This window comes from Pongo abelii, chromosome 1, assembly GCF_028885655.2.
Source record: "Pongo abelii isolate AG06213 chromosome 1, NHGRI_mPonAbe1-v2.0_pri, whole genome shotgun sequence".
Lineage (NCBI taxonomy): Eukaryota > Metazoa > Chordata > Mammalia > Primates > Hominidae > Pongo > Pongo abelii.
In genome coordinates this window covers 4,102,833-4,118,864 of record NC_071985.2, presented here as the reverse complement: position 1 = coordinate 4,118,864, position 16,032 = coordinate 4,102,833, and the positions used below count along the sequence as shown (strand labels likewise).

The following is a 16,032-nucleotide window of genomic DNA, read 5'->3' as shown; positions in this document are numbered from 1 at the left end:
GTATCTTCTAACATGAGCCATTTTGCAATGATTCAGTTGTTTGTTTATATTCAATTTCAAGTAGAATGCTGATCACAGCACCAAATGGGTGTCTTCTACAGAAAAAGTTATTTTAATAAAATATAGTCAGTTTTAGGATTTCCTGAGAGATTATAGAAACAATAAAAGCATTAAAACTGTTAAGTCATTAAATAAGAGTACCTTGTATTTTGAAGGCTCTTAAAATTTAGTTTATAAATTGCTTTTACATAACATGCACTGAAATACCATTTAAGATTAGTTTTGAAAACAGGTTTTCGTTTGAACCACATCATTAGGTATCTTATTCAAAGCTCTTTATAAAAAGAGCTTTACTATGTTCCAGTACAGTAAACTTATCCAGAAAATAAGACAAAAATTTAACTTCATGCTATAGCTGCAAAGTTTCCGGAAAGTGGGATTTAAAACTTCCATTGTAACTTTAACCAGCGGTCATGTCAAATTTCACAACTAAGAACATTTTAACGCATGTAATACTGAGCACAACATGGGCACGTTTTTGTTGCTATGAGAACCTTCTATTTTGTATTAGACATTGCAGCCTTGACGACGCAATGTTTGTGCCTATTTTGCGCATGTTTTTCTACAGCTATTCCTCTCCTCTAGCAATAGTCTAACGGCTCTGGTTTCCTCTTGCGCCCGGCCCAGTTTTTCCGTTTTAGCTTCAGTTGTCATAGGCTGTGCTGTCGCTTTCTCTGGGAAAGGACGGTGAAGACTGGACGGGAGAAACCGGGAGGGCAGGCGCGGCCGTTCTGCAGCAGCCGGGCCGCTTCCCGGCGGGAGGCGGGCCGTGAACGGCAAGCGGGAGGAGGAAGGTGGGCCGCGGGCTGGTTCTATCACCCTCTTGGGAGCCCAGCTCTTCACCTAGCTCTCCGGCGCTTTCCAAAATCTGCAGTTAACAACAAAAATCGAGCAACGCCACGTCGCACAAAACAGGACAGGAGGGGGCGAGGGGTGTGTGCGCGCGCGTGCTATCCCCACATGGATGAGAAATGAGGGAAAGGAGGGGTTGGGGACCGTGTGATGAAGTAACATGCTAGGCCCGGGAAAAGCCCGGCTCCGGCCTCGGGTCTGGAGGGACAAGGCTGGGGGCCGGGTGGCGCGGCGCCCGAGTCCCGGCTGGCAGACGGGGCCTCTGGTCTTCCCCTAGCGCGAGGGTCGTGGCGGGAAGCGGGCACAGGGCGCGCGCTCGGAGCCTCCTCCCCGCCCCGCCCAAGGGTCTTCCTCTCCCGGGATTCAGAGCGGCCCCTCCTCCAGGCCAGGCTCGCCGCGGGGCGCTGAGCAGGCCGGGACACCGCGGCCGAGGTTATCGTTAGGCATCTCCCAGGCGACCGGCTCCGCAGCAAGATGGCGGACGAGAAAGACAGGCAAGGTAAGGTAGGGGCGGCGGGGAGCCGCTGCTCTCGCCGCCCGCCAAGACCCCGGGCTGCACGGGGAAGCGCCGGGTGGGGTGGGCCCTCGTCCGTCTGGAGTTCCCACCCGCAAGGAAACGGCGGCCTGAGGAGGCGGCCACCCGGCAGCAGCAATCGCCCTGTCCCCGTCCCCGCAGCCCGCCCGGCCCCGCCGCTCCGCCCCGCCCCGCCTCTCTCCCCTCCTCCCGCCCTCTTCTCTCTCCCCCTCCTCCCGCCCTCTTCTCTCTCCCCCTCCTCCCGCCCTCTTCTCTCTCCCCCTCCTCCCGCCCTCTTCTCTCTCCCCCTCCTCCCGCCCTCTTCTCTCTCCCCTCCTCCGGCCTTCTTGTTTCTGCTCCCGCCCTCTTGCCCCTCTTCCCCTCCTCCCGCCGCGTCCTCCTTCCCCCTCCCTGGGAGGCCGGGTCTTGGCTCCTGCGCGGGCTGCGCCGGAGGCGCCGGCAGGGGGTGCTGATAATGGCGTTGTTGTTCACGGTCGCAGGGAAGCCGCCGCCGCCTCCACACCCTCGCCGGGGGTCTCGGTGCCGCAGGCGCCCCGCCCGTAGCTGTCCAGGCTGTGGGCCCCGGGTGCTGGCCTGGGTGAGGATGAGTTCTGGCCGCCAGAATCTGACGGGATCCTCTGTTTGCGCCGAAACCCCGCCCTGGCGCAGCCTGATGGCGTTCGCGGCCACCATTTTGCCTCCTTAATGAGGACGCAGGAGGACGGTCTGGAGGTCACAGCCGCTGCCTCCGAGCTTCCCGGTCCTCCGAAATGCCTGCCCCGCCGCCGGCTAGCGCCGTGCAACTGGCCTAGTGTCTTGTCTTAAAAACACACACACACCCACCCACCCACCCACACACACACACACACACACCCAAACAGCAATTTTAATAACGACGAAAAACCAAAACCTGGCGGAGACCTTGGAACCGCTGTGCGCCGGCGAGGACCACCCAGCCCCGCGCGGTGGCCGCCTGCAGAGGCGGGACTGCGCTTCGAGGCTTAAGGTCGCCAGATCAGAGGCATCGATGTGTTGCCTGTGCGGAGACGCCAAAAAGTGATTACGTTTTTTTGCAAGACGGTTCATGTTGTTTTCAGTTCATGGTATGATTAAAACCCGATCCTTTGTTACCATGCCCTTAGGTACTAAAAAATAATTGTGTTTGATAGTTGGCAGTCACCCAAAAATATCCGAAAAGCCATCAAACAGTAAAGGTAAACAAGTAGGAAGTGAAAATAATATTCCTCCTTTGTTTTCTTTCTGGAGTGCTCAAAACACCCTCTCAAACCATGTTTCTCAGCATAGAACCAAGGGTGGTCAGGTTAACAGCTAATATTTACAAGGGAAGAAATGAACCCTGAGATATTTTAGTCACTTGTTCCGGTGATCACAGAAAATCGGCGAGGAAACACATGAAACTGCCAACGATCTCCCTATTGATAACAAGGATACTGTGATTTTTATATAATATTAATCTGAGAAGCCAGGATTATTTTGTAGGTATTACCTTTACGAAGATGCCCTTACATACAAAGAAAAGGATAATTTTAAAACTTTTCCAGAAAAATGGATGGCTTATTTTTGTTCTTTATTTACCAAAAAAAAAAAAAAAAAAAAAAAAAAAACCATTAGGAGATAAACTAGCAAGGTAATTGTGGATATTTATTTTCTTAAAAAAGACTTGGTTAGGTCAGCATGAGAAAAAACGCACTGGAGTATGGTACAAATACAATATCATTTTTTAAAAATTGAGAGCTTTCCTGATTTTTCAGCTTTTGAACAATATTTTTCTATTTAAAATAAATTCAGAGAAACAATTTTGTCGATAACTCATAGAAGTAATGACTGTTAAAAGCCGGATGCCATTCATTCAGAATACATATATTCAATGCCATTATGTAGATAAGGCATTCTACTTAGAACTTTGGAAGATACGAAGATGAAAAAGACATTGTCTTTGCTTCCAAGGAAGGCGAGATGAGTAAGGGAGATGAGATATATACAAATGGGAGGAAATAGTTAACTGGGCTGAGTAGTCTAGGTGCCAACCACTGTGCTAGGTGTGTATCCTTGTAGTCTGTGGACAGCAGCCTGGACATCACTGGCTGCCACCGACCTAATGAATCAGTCTTCATTTTAACATGTTTGTAGGTGATTTGTATGTACATTAACGTTCGAGAAGGCCGGGCGCGGTGGCTCACGCCTGCAATCCCAGCACTTTGGGAGGCCGAGGCGGGTGGATCACGAGGTCAGGAGATCGAGACGATCCTGGCTAACACGGTGAACCCCGTCTCTACTAAAAATACAAAAATTAGCTGGGCGTGGTGGCACACCCTGTAGTCCCAGCTACTCAGGAGGCTGAGACAGGAGAATCGCTTGAACCGGGGAGGCGGAGGCTGCAGTGAGCCAAGATCACGCCACTGCACTCCAGCCTGGCGACAGAGTAAGACTCCGTCTCGAAAAAAAAACCCAAAAACAAAAAAACAAAATAAAGTTCGAGAAGCACTCATGTGCTGTATCTCATTTATTGTTAACAGTTTTATGGAGTAACTAATTGCAGTTTGAAGGGTATTATGAAATAAAGGCATTCTGTGAGAGGATAAACTAAGTAGAGACTCACTTTGGTGATAAGATCTTTTTATGGAAATAGTCCATTACTATATTTGATTGTCAGCTACTGTATTTTGAGTTTTCAGAAATTACATCTAACCAATTCATCAGAATTGATTAAGTTTTGAGGATTCACTCAACTAAACTCATAAAAGACTGATGTGCAAACCTGAATGATTTATTAATTTAAATAGGGGTATATACATTGACTTGAAGGCTGATTTTGGCAATGGGTAGTGTGAATTTGTATTTCAGAAGTCATTTGATGACCATGGAATCACACAAAAGAAAGGATAAATTTGAAGGATGTGTTCGTTACCCTGTAAGTTCCAAAAGATCTGGGACCATTTCTGATCTGTTAATACTGAGTGTTGTGCAGAGGGCTTGGAACGCGGTAGGTAATCAGTAAATATTTGTTGAATTCAGAACATTTGAATTAATCAAAGACAGCTTACGAGATTTTAACCAAAGCATTCCTAGCTATTTTCCCCAAACTTATTCTATACCTAAAAGTACACAAAACTCGTTTTAGGTCTCTTTTCCCCTCTGCTTTACTGGTAAGATACATTCTTCTATTCCATCTGGCTCAACAAAACGTTTTATTTCACAATGCCACGGTATCCACTAGCATGTCTTTAAAAAACAACTACAAAAAACCTCATTGTAGAAATACACATATGTTTTAAATAGTTCATCTTTAATATTGAGATTTCTAAAAGTTCTAAAGGGGGAATAAGTTTCAGGGTACCCATCCTACCCACTCTTCTTCAATATTTAGAGATTAACTTTGATAGAAGTATTGAGAATATTGATAAGAAAAATTACCTAAATTAGAAGGGGCTATTGTGCTCATAAAACTTTTTTCTAAGATTATATACGTTGAAGTTGTTATACTTATTTGTAGCATTTTTTGCTTTCATACAGTGTAATTTATTTTTTCATAGATTAAAAATTATACAGAATTATATTAGCTAAAAGTTTAAACTTTAGAACCAAATTATTTTTAAAACCACTTTTTTAACTGAAAGAAGAATGTTTGAAATGGGATAAGAAAACATATTTTTGAAGTTTTATTATTTTTCCAAAGTTTCCTCAGCCGGAACATTTTTTGTTTTGTTCTTTCTTTTCCTTCTGTTTTGTTTTGTCTGTTTAAATGGAGAGTCAATGCAATTGTTGATTCTTTGGCTCCTTAAATCTTATTGTTTCTGTCTCTTAGAGAATTTTATATAGGACTGGAAGGATCTTCTGTTTGCAATTAGACTTATGTCTAGGAAACAAACTGCTTAGGTATAAAATTCAAACTTTTGGCAGCCAGCGAGCTTTGGAAAGTAAGAACTTTTTAGTAAGCTGCAGATATTAAAAGCTCACTCTAGGATTTACTATTTTTGTTTGTATGAAAATATTCTTTGTTACTTTGCATGCTTTGATAACATTGCTTGATAAAGTGCCTCTAATTCAATTATCAACTCCTAAATGGAAGAGGTTTTACAAGGTTTGTTGTTTTGTTTTTGATTTCCTTCATTGTGCCACTCTTTTGAAAACCCAACATTTGGAAATATAAAGTAAAAAACAGAAATTTCAGGTGCCTATTACTTTATAAAAAGGGTTCCCTTAAATAACGTCTTTTTTTTTTTCTTCTTTTATTTTGAGACAGGGTCTTGCTCTGTTGCCCAGGCTGGAATGTAGTGGTGCAGCCTCTGTTGCCTAAGCTGGAATGTGGTGGCGCCATCACGGCTCAGTACAGCCTGGACCTCCTGGGTTCAAGTGATTCCCCCCACCTCAGTCTCCCAAGTAGCTGGGACTACAGGCGCGAGCCACCATGCCCGACTAATATTTTTAATTTGTAGAGACAGGGTTTCACCGTGTTGGCGGCTGGTCTCGAACTCTTTTTTTTTTATTTTTATTTTTGAGATGGAGTCTCACTCTGTCACCCAGGCTGGAGTGCAGTGGCGCGATCTCGGCTCACTGCAAGCTCCGCCTCCTGGGTTCACACCATTCTCCTGCCTCAGCCTCCCGAGTAGCTGGGGCCCGCCAGCACGCCCGGCTAATTTTTTGTATTTTTAGTAGCGACGGGGTTTCACCGTGTTAGCCAGGATGGTCTCGATCTCCAGACCTTGTGATCCGCCCACTTCGGCCTCCCAAAGTGCTGGGATTACAGGCGTGAGCCACCGCGCCTGGCACGAACTCTTGAGCTCAAGTGATCTGCCTGCCTTGGCCTCCCAAAGTGCTGGGATTACAGGCATGAGCCACCCTGCCTGGCCTCATAGTAACTGTTGATAGTATAGAGTGTAGTCTGTGGGACGGTACAAAGGTTGAGCTTTGAAGTAAGACTTGAATTTGAATTCCGTCTTCCCCAAGCTCTAATTATCTGATCTTAGCCGAGATGCTAAACATAAGTAGCTTCAAGTTCCTCAGATGTAAAGTGGGGATAATTATACCCCCAATATTTCATAATATTGTAATGGGGACAGTGTTTTCTTACTCATTTTTACATCCCCAGCACCTGCCACAGAGCCTGGCATCAAAGGAATGCTGAGGCTGGCTCACACCTGTAATCCTAGCACTTTTGGAGGCCAAGGCAGGTGGATCACTTGAGGTCAGGAGTTCGAAATCAGCCTGGCCAACATGGTGAAACCCTGTCTCTACTAAAAATACAAAAAATTAGCTGAGTGTGGTGGCGCGTGCCTGTAATCCCAGCTACTCAGGAGGCTGAGGCAGGAGAATCGCTTGAACCCAGGAGATGGAGGTTGCAGTGAGCTGAGATCGCACTACTGCACTCCAGCCTGAGTAACAGGGTGAGACTCTGTCTCAAAAAAATAAATAAATAAATAAATAATACAATAAAGGAATGCTGAATAAATGGGAAGGAAAGTGTTTGGTACATATCTAGTGAATTAGTAAGTATTAGTATCTGCTTAACATAAAACATAAGAGTTGGCCAGGCGTGGTGGCTCCTGTTTGTAATTCCAGCACTTTGGGAGACCAAGGTGGGAAGATCACCTGAGGTCAGAAGTTCGAGACCAGCCTGACCAACATGGTGAAACCCTGTCTCTACGAAAAATACAAAAATTAGTTGGGTGTGGTGGTGGGTGCCTGTTATCCCAGCTACTCTGGAGGCTGACGCAGGAGAATTGCTTGAACCTGGGAGATGGAGGTTGCAGTGAGCTGAGATCACAGCATTGCACTCCAGCCCAGGCAACAGAGCAAGACTCCGTCTCAAAACAAAAAAACAAATAAAACATAAGAGTTAAGAAAACTGTCTTACCAATTGGAATCATACATAATGCATTCTTGCATATTTCTGGGGTAATTTAATAAGTTTTCTTCCTGTTGTAGACCAATATAAATATTCAGTTAAGACTAACCAAAGAAGAAGACTAGCTTTTTGAAGCCTAATTTGTTTCCTCTTATTCAGAATAAAAAAAAATTTGAAGAAAAACTGGACTGAAATTTGTTTTTGCTCTGATATATAAAATTTACAGAAATGTCTCAAGAATAGTCATAATTTTAAAGATCAAATGGACAGTGAGATACTACCTCACGCCTGTTAGGAAGGCTATTATCACCAAAAGTCCCCCAAATAATAAGTATTGGTGAGGATGTAGAGAAACTGGAACCCTCGTGGACTGTTGGTGGCAATGAGAAATGGTGCAGCTACTATGGAAAGTGGTATGGAGGTTCCTCAGAAAGTTAAAAGTTGAATTACCATTTGACCCAGCAGTTCCATGTATGGGTATATATCCAAAATAATTGAAAGCAAGGTCTTGAGATATTTGCACAACCACGTTCATAGCACATTATTCATAGTAGGTAAAAGGTGGAAGCAACCCAAGTGTCCATCAGCGGATGAATGAAGAAACGAAATGTGGTATATACATGCAGTGAAATATTCAGCCTTCAAAGGAGGAAATTCTGACACATGCTACCACTTGAATGAACCTGAAAGACATCATGCTAAGTGAAATAAGGCAATCAAAAAGACAAATACTCTATGATTCCACTTACATGAGGTACCTAGAGAAGTCAAATTCATGGAGACAGAAAGTAGATTGCTGGTTGCCAGGGGCTGTGGGGATGGGAAAATGGAAAGTTGTCTAAGGAGTATAGAGTTCCAGTTTTGCAAGATGAAAAATGTTCTGGAGATTGGTTGCACATTAGTGTGAATGTACTTAACACTATTGAACTATATGGTTAAAAGTGGTTAATACAGTAAGTTTTACATTATGTGTATTTTACCACATTTTAATAAATAGAAAATGTTGAGTACATTCAGAATGAAAGAAATGGTACAGTGTTTTTCAAAGGCAATTTGGAAATTTGTATTAAAGAATAAATGATGATGGCTAGGCAAGGTGGCTCACATCTGTAAACTCAGCACTTTGGGAGGCTGAGGTAGGAGGATTACTTGAGACCACGAGTTTGAGACCAGCCTGGGCAACATACTGAGACCTCATCTTTGCTAAAAATAAAATAAATAATAATAAAGAAGTCGGGGGTTCCCTGTCTCGGCTTTGGAGCCCCCATCCCTCTGTCTCTGTACAGGGAAGCTTCTTCCTTCTCCTTTCTTGCTCCTTGCCTATGAAACTCTCCATTCCTTAAAACCAAAAAAAAAAAAATAATAATAATAATAAAAAGTGATGTCCACATGCTTTGAGCTTTAATATACTTCTGGATATTTATCCTTAGAAATAGATTCTGAAAAGAATAAAAAATGCTTTAAGCACAAAAATGATCAACATAAAGTTATCTATAAACTTGAAAATATAGATAAAATTTGCATGTCCAACTAATTGGGGCATAGAAAATAAATTGTTGTATGTCCACTTGTTGGGTTGCAGCCAAATATATAAAAATTACATGTGTAAATGGGTAAGGACACATGGGGGAGCCCAGGAGATGATGATGATAGCAGGGTGATTAGACTTTTAGGGGCACTTATTTTTAAAATCTCATTTTAATGTCAGTTCTACAGAACTTTAAAAACCAACTTAAATATGCTAATTAAAAATTATTCTTACCCACTTGTGAAAGTGTGTTTACCAGATCCTGTACTTGACAATACTTTGTAAACCTCTAGTATGGATTTTATAGATATTAAGACTGTAAAAAAGTAGTTTTAGTTTTTATGTTTATTTTTTAAGAGATGAGATCTAGGCTGGACGCAGTGGCTCACGCCTGTAATCTCAGCACTTTGGGAGGCTGAGGCGGGCGGATCGCCTGAGGTTGGGAATTCAAGACCAGCCTGACCAACATGGGAAAACCCCGTCTCTATTAAAAATACAAAATTAGCTGGGCGTGGTGGCGCATGCGTGTTATCCCAGCTACTCGGGAGGCTGAGGTAGGAGAATCACTTGAACCTGGGAGGCGGAGGTTGTGATGAGCTGAGAGTGCCATTGCACTCCAGCCTAGGCAACAAGAGCAAAACTCCGTCTCAAAAAAAAAAAAGAGACGAGATCTCACTCTGTCACCCTGGCTGGGGTGCAGTGGCTCGATCACAGCTTACTGTAGCCTCTACTTTCTGGGCTCAAGTGATCTTCCCACTTTGGCCTCCCAAGTAGCTGGGACTGCAGGGACGTGCCACTGTGCCCAGCTAACATTTTAATTTTTGGTAGAGATAAGATCTTGCTTTGTTGCCCAGGCTAGTCTCAAACTCCTGGCCTCAGGCAGTCCTACCACCTGGGCCTCCCACAGTGCTGGGATTACAGGCTTGAGCCACCACATGTGGCCCATAATTTTCTTTTTTTAAATGCACTAGTAAAACTGGGAGTTTAAAAACGTGGAATAGAATTTGGACATTGCCTTTTTTTTTTTTCTTTTTAAGATTTTTCTTGTTAGTGTCAATTTATCTGACCTTTGGTTTGAAGAATTTCCATCTAATGAGGAAGATAGGCGGCTAAGGAGATAATGATACAATAATGTGATAAATGCTAGGATAGTTGCACATGTATGATGATTCGGTGCCCGGGGAGAGTCACCTGATTCACACACACCCTCTTTAAATTATAGCCCCTTTTTATTCCCTCTCATAGCTATTTGTTTTTTTCCTCTTTCATACTATATTTTGTAATTACCTGTAGATGTGTTGTTTGATGTCTGCTTCTCCTAGACTCTTAACTTCCAAAAGGATAGGGGTCATGCTCATGCATATACCCAGAGCGTGGCATATAGCTCAGTATTTGCGGAATGTTGAATGAAGTTGGCTTTCTGAAGGAGATAACCGAAGCTTATCTTTTTTTTTTTTTTTTTGAGACGTAGTCTTGCTCTTGTCGCCCAGGTTGGAATGCAGTGGCGTGATCTCGGCTCACTGCAACCTCTGCCTCCTGGGTTCAAACGATTCTTATGTCTCAGCCTCCCAAGTAGCTGGGATTACAGGCGTGTGCCACTGTGCTGGGCTCATTTTTTTGTATTTTTAGTAGACGGGGTTTCACCGTATTGGCCAGGCTGGTCTCGAACTCCTGACCTCAAATGATCCGCCTGCCTCGGCCTCCCAAAGTACTAGGATTGCAGGTGTGAGCCACTGCGCCTGGCCTAATTTTTGTGTTTTTAGTAGAGACGGGGTTTCACCATGTTGGCCAGGCTGGTCTGGAACTCCTGACCTCAAGTGATCCGCCCACCTCGGCCTCCCAAAGTGTTGGTATTACAGGTGTGAGCCACGGCTCCCAGCCCCAAGCTTATCTTGAAGGTGTAATAGCACAGAGAACAAGTAGGGGATGGATATTTCAGGAAGAGAAGAAATAACATACTTGAAATTGTGAAGACTCAATATGGCCGAAATTTAGGATGGGTTAGGAGATGTGGGAATTTTTATTCTTAAAGCATTGGTGAGTGATTAAAAGTTTTTAACAAGGCCGAGTGCGGTGGCTCACGCCTGTAATCCTAGCACTTTGGGAGGCCGAGGCAGGCGGCTCACGAGGTCAGGAGATCGAGACCATTCTGGCTAACACGGTGAAACCCCATCTCTACTGAAACCCCGTCTCTACTAAAAATTCAAAAAAAAAAAAAAAAAATTAGCCAGGTGTGGTGGCAGGCGCCTGTAGTCCCAGCTACTTGAGAGGCTGAGGCAGGAGAATGGCGTGAACCCGGGAGGCAGAGGTTGCAGTGAGCCGAGATCGCCCCACTGCACTCCAGCATGGGCAACACAGCGAGACTCCGCCTCAAAAAAAAAAAAAAAAAAAAAGTTTTTAACAAGATGGGAGGCTGAGGCAGGATAATCACTTGAACCTGGAAGGTGGAGGTTGCAGTGAACCAGGATTGCGCCACTGAACTCCAGCGTGGGTGACAGAATGAGACTGTGTCTAAAAAATAAAAAATAAAGTTTTTTTTAGCAAGAGACAATCATATTGGTTGTCTAGAAAAATCACTTGAGCAAGTGTGCTCAGTGGATTAGATGGACTCCAGGTTTGGGACTCCAGGTTTGTCCCAATATAGTAGTCCAGAAAGACCCTGAACCAAAGTAATGGAAGTCAGGAATGAAACAAGGAGATAGGCTAGAGGAAATGGATAGATTTTGTAATAGGACAGATATGAATATTGAGTCAGGTAAGGGACACGATTTCTGATTGGGTAACAAAGAATAAAGAGGAATAGTAGAGTTATGTAAATAATAGTTCTAGTCTTGCACATGTTGAGTTTAGGTGCCTGTGAGGCATTCAGGTTGAGATATAACATAGGCAGCACTGTGTGCTTGGTACCTAAATATCTGTTGAATGAAAAATGAGAATGATGTGTGTTGGATCGCTTGAATATATTCCTCTGTAAGTGCTTGTAGTCTTGGGAATGGTTGAGAATGTCCAGAAAAAATGGATACAATAAAAAATAATGTTGACTGAGGCCGGGCGCGGTGTTTCACACCTGTAATCCCAGCACTTTGGGAGGCCCAGGCGGGTGGATTACCTGAGGTAGGGAGTTCGAGACCAGCCTGACCAACATGGCAAAACCCCCTCTTTACCCAAAATACAAAAATTAGCCAGGTGTGGTGGCAGGCGTCTGTAATCCCAGCTACTTGAGAGGCTAAGGCAGGAGAATCGCTTGAACCCGGGGAGACAGAGGTTGCAGTGAGCCGAGGTCACGCCATTGCACTCCAGCCTGGGCGACAGAGTGAGACTCTCTGTCCCCACCCTACCACCCCACTGCCAAAAAAAAATGTTGACTGAAAGGAGAAGTGACTAGGATCAGAACTCTGGGTAAAAATCAGTAATTGAACAGAGAAAAATAACTTGTGAATAAGATTGAAAGCACAATTGCAAAATCATGGGAAAATGAGCAAATAGTGCCACAAAAGCCAAGTAGGAAGAATTTCATGAAGGAAGCACTTAAAAATGTTGGGAAAAACTCCCCAGTGGTTAACATTTATAGAGCACTTACTCTGAAGTAGGCACTGGGCTAAATGTTTTACGTGTATTATGTCCTTTAATCCTTACAATAAATCTATGTGGTAGGGGCCTCTGTTACCCGCTTTCCACAAATAAGGAAATGGAGGCTTAGATAGGTAAAGCAGACTTCCAGTTTCAGCTCAAAAGGTAAGCGCTTGGAAGTCATCACTCCGGTTGCTCCTGGAGCCATAAACTGGAAAAAAAATTTGTTAATTTTGACAAATTGCTGGAGGCTGCATGTGGACTGTCATGAGAGTGAGAAACTCCTGGAAGCCTGCAGTCTTAGGAGGTCCCTCACACTTCCTCCGGTTTTACTCCTAGGAACCCCACCGAGTTATTCTGGTGAAGAGCCAAGCAAGGTTGGTTTCACAGGGGAAGGGGAAAGCAACACTTTTGAAATATGCTAGTGCATTCTTCATAAAAAGGCCAATTTCAGTGGCCTCTAGTCTGGTCTTATCTCAACGGATGGGAAAAAGCTGAAAAACACTTGTGAAGGTCACAGCCCATTGACACAGGTCCACTAAAAGACTGAGATTTAATCATAAGTTGATAGAATTATCCTCACCCATACCTTACCACCACATCAACAGGAATACAGTTCAGTACAATTGACAGTGGCTTGCAGCTGGAAGACCTACGAGATGGAGACTCTATTTAAGGACAAGTTCTTAGGGAAGCCTGAAGAGGAATCTGGCACCTACAGCTACAGCAAACATTAAACACAGCCCTCCTCCTAGCCAGATTGAGGTAAGGCCTCACACTAATGGCTGATTACTATCAGGTCTGGCTTCCAACAAAAAATGACAAGACATGCTAATAGGCAAGAAAAACAGCCCAAAGAGACAAAGCAAGCATCAGAACCAGACTTAGATATATGATAATGGGTGTTTTGTAATTATCAAGGAATTTAAAGAACTATGATTAATATGTTAAAGGTTCAGGCCGGGCTTAGTGACTCATGCCTGTAATCCCAGCACTTTGGGAGGCCAAGGAGGGTGGGTCACTTGAGGTTACGAGTGTGAGACCAGCCTAGCCAACATGGCAAAACCCCATCTCTACAAAAAGACAAAAATCAGCCAGGCGTGGTGGTGTGTGCCTGTAGTCCTAGCTACTTGTGAGGCTGAGGCGGGAGAATCACTCGGACCCTGGAGTCCATAGACTCAATGTGGCTGAGGAAAGAGTCATTGAGCTTGAAGGTATGTCACTAGAAACTTTCCAAACTGAATTGCAAAGAGAGAAAAGAATGAAAAAACAACACCCAAGAACCTTGGGATAATTTAAAAGGTGTGAAATAACATGTAATTGGAATACCAGAAGGAAAAGAAAGAATAGAGCAGAAGAAATATTTGAAAAAATGGGCTGAGCGGCCGGGCGCGGTGGCTCACGCCTGTAATCCCAGCACTTTGGGAGGCTGAGGCAGGTGGGTCACCTGAGGTCAGGAGATTGAGACCAGCCTGGCCAACATGGTGAAACCCTGTCTGTACTAAAAATAAAAATACAAAAAATTAGCCAGGTGTGGTAGTGGGTGCCCGTAATCTTAGCTACTTGGGAGCCTGAGGCAGAAGAATTTCTTGAATCCAGGAGGCAGAGGTTGCAGTGAGCTGATATCGCGCCATTGCAACAGAGTGAGACTCCAGTCTCCCAGGGAAAAAAAAAAAAAGAAGAAAATCATCTGGAAAGCTTGTTAAAACATAGATTGTTGGGTCTCACCCTCAGTAATCTGGAGTGAGGGGGTCTGAAAATTTGCATTTCTAACAAGTTACCATAGGATGAGCATGCTGTTAAGAAACATTGATCTAAAATTTAAAGTGAATTTTGCCATTTCAGTGTATTTCCTTCTAGGTTTTTTCTAGGCAGATTTGTATTTTGTTTTGTTTTACAAACTTGAGATGATATTGAATATGGTTTTATGTCCAGCTTTTTTCACTTAACTATTAGAAACATTTTTTCATGTCACAAGTATTTCTTAAAAACATATAAAGGAGTTGCATTCATTATATTAGGTTGATGCAAAAGTAATTGTGGTTTTTGCTATTAAAAGTAATCGGGCCTGGCGTGGTAGCTCACACCTGTAATTCCAGCACTTTGGAGGCTGAGGTGGGCGGACCACTTGAGGTCAGGATTTTGAGACCAGCCTGGCCATCATGGTGAAACTCCGTCTCTACTAAAAATACAAAAATTAGCCGGTCGTGGTGGTGCATGCTTGTAATCCCAGTTACTCGTGAGGCTGAGGCAGGAGAATCAGTTACTCGTGAGGCTGAGGCAGGAGAATCACTTGTACCCAGGAGGCGGAGGTTGCAGTGAGCCAAGGTTGTGCCATTGTACTCCAGCCTGGGCAGTAGAGCAAGACTCCGTCTCAAAAAAAAGAAAAAAAAGTAACCGGAAATACCGCAATGCACCAACTTAACCTAACATTAATACTTAGGGTCACTATAATTTATTTAAGGTTTCCCTAACTGTTAGATATTTAGGTTGTTTAAAAATGTTCTGTTGTAAATGTTCTTATACAAGGATTTTTTTTTTTTGACCCAGCTTTGATCCTCATCCTCTACCCACTTTGGAAAAATTTCTTTTTTTTCTGGAGAGACAGGGTGTCCCTCTGTCATCCAGGCTGGAGTGCAGTGGCCCAATCTTAGCTCACTGCAGCCTCAAACTCCTGTGCTCAAGCGGTCCTCCCACCTCAGACTCCTGAGTAGCTGGGATTACAGGTGTATGCCACTGTATCTGGCTAATTTTTTTTTGGGGGAAAAATAATTTTGTTGAATCTCATCTCTGTTGGGTCTTACTAGTTACAGAGGATAACCCAATTTCCTAATTCTGTGAGCATCTTGTGATCCTTTCGTACTAATTATATTATTTCTTTCCAGTTTTAAAGAAATCAATCATAGACCCACATATTGCCATTCAGAGCTTATGATCAGGATAAAATACAGATTTGTTTATTGTCTCTCTATCCTGTTACAGTGGAAATGATATGAAACCAGATATTTTGTTTCTTTTGTTACTAAATCCCTGGATTTAGAAAATGTGTAGGATATAATAATCACTGTAAATATTTGTTGCAAGAATGCACGAACCAGGAGGAACACATTGATGGCACCTTGCATCATCTTATTAAGAGTAAATGTATTTTTCTGTGAATCCTTTTAAAATACTGAAAATAGGCTATGTGTGGTGACTCACACCTGTAATCCCAGCACTTTGGGAAACTGAGGCAGGTGGATCACCTGAGGTCAGAAGTTCAAGACCAGCCTAGCCAACAACGGTGAAACTCCATCTATACTAAAAATGCAAAAATTTAGCTGGGCGTGGTGGCGCATGCCTGTAATCCCAGCTACTCGAGGCTGAGACAGGAGAATCGCTTGAACCTAGGAGGTGGAGGTTGCAGTGAGCCGAGATCGTGCCATTGCACTCCAGCCTGGGCAACAGAGTGAGACTCTGTCTCAAAAAAAAAAAAAGAAAAAGAAAAAAAAGAAAAAAATAGCTCAGAGTTACCACTACATTTGCCAAGGCACTCAGATTGCAAATCACATATTTAATCTAACCTCGTCATTTAAAAGACTGGAATAGCACCTCCACTTCAACATAGTGATTGGACACACATATTTATTTTAGTTTAGTTTA

General features: G+C 43.6%; 1 protein-coding gene across 8 annotated transcripts in view; it reads left to right on the top strand.

The window, feature by feature from the left end:
* The first annotated feature begins 629 nt into the window (after positions 1 to 629).
* The window catches only part of EFCAB2 (EF-hand calcium binding domain 2), a 162,253-nt gene continuing 146,850 nt past the window's right edge, over positions 630 to 16,032 (top strand). The window contains exons 1-2 of one of the 8 annotated variants that reach the window (XM_009246455.4): positions 630 to 993; positions 1,297 to 1,411. In XM_009246455.4, the coding sequence (XP_009244730.1) occupies positions 1,387 to 1,411 (25 nt within the window). In that variant the 5' untranslated portion in view covers positions 630 to 993; positions 1,297 to 1,386. 8 annotated transcript variants of the gene reach the window in all.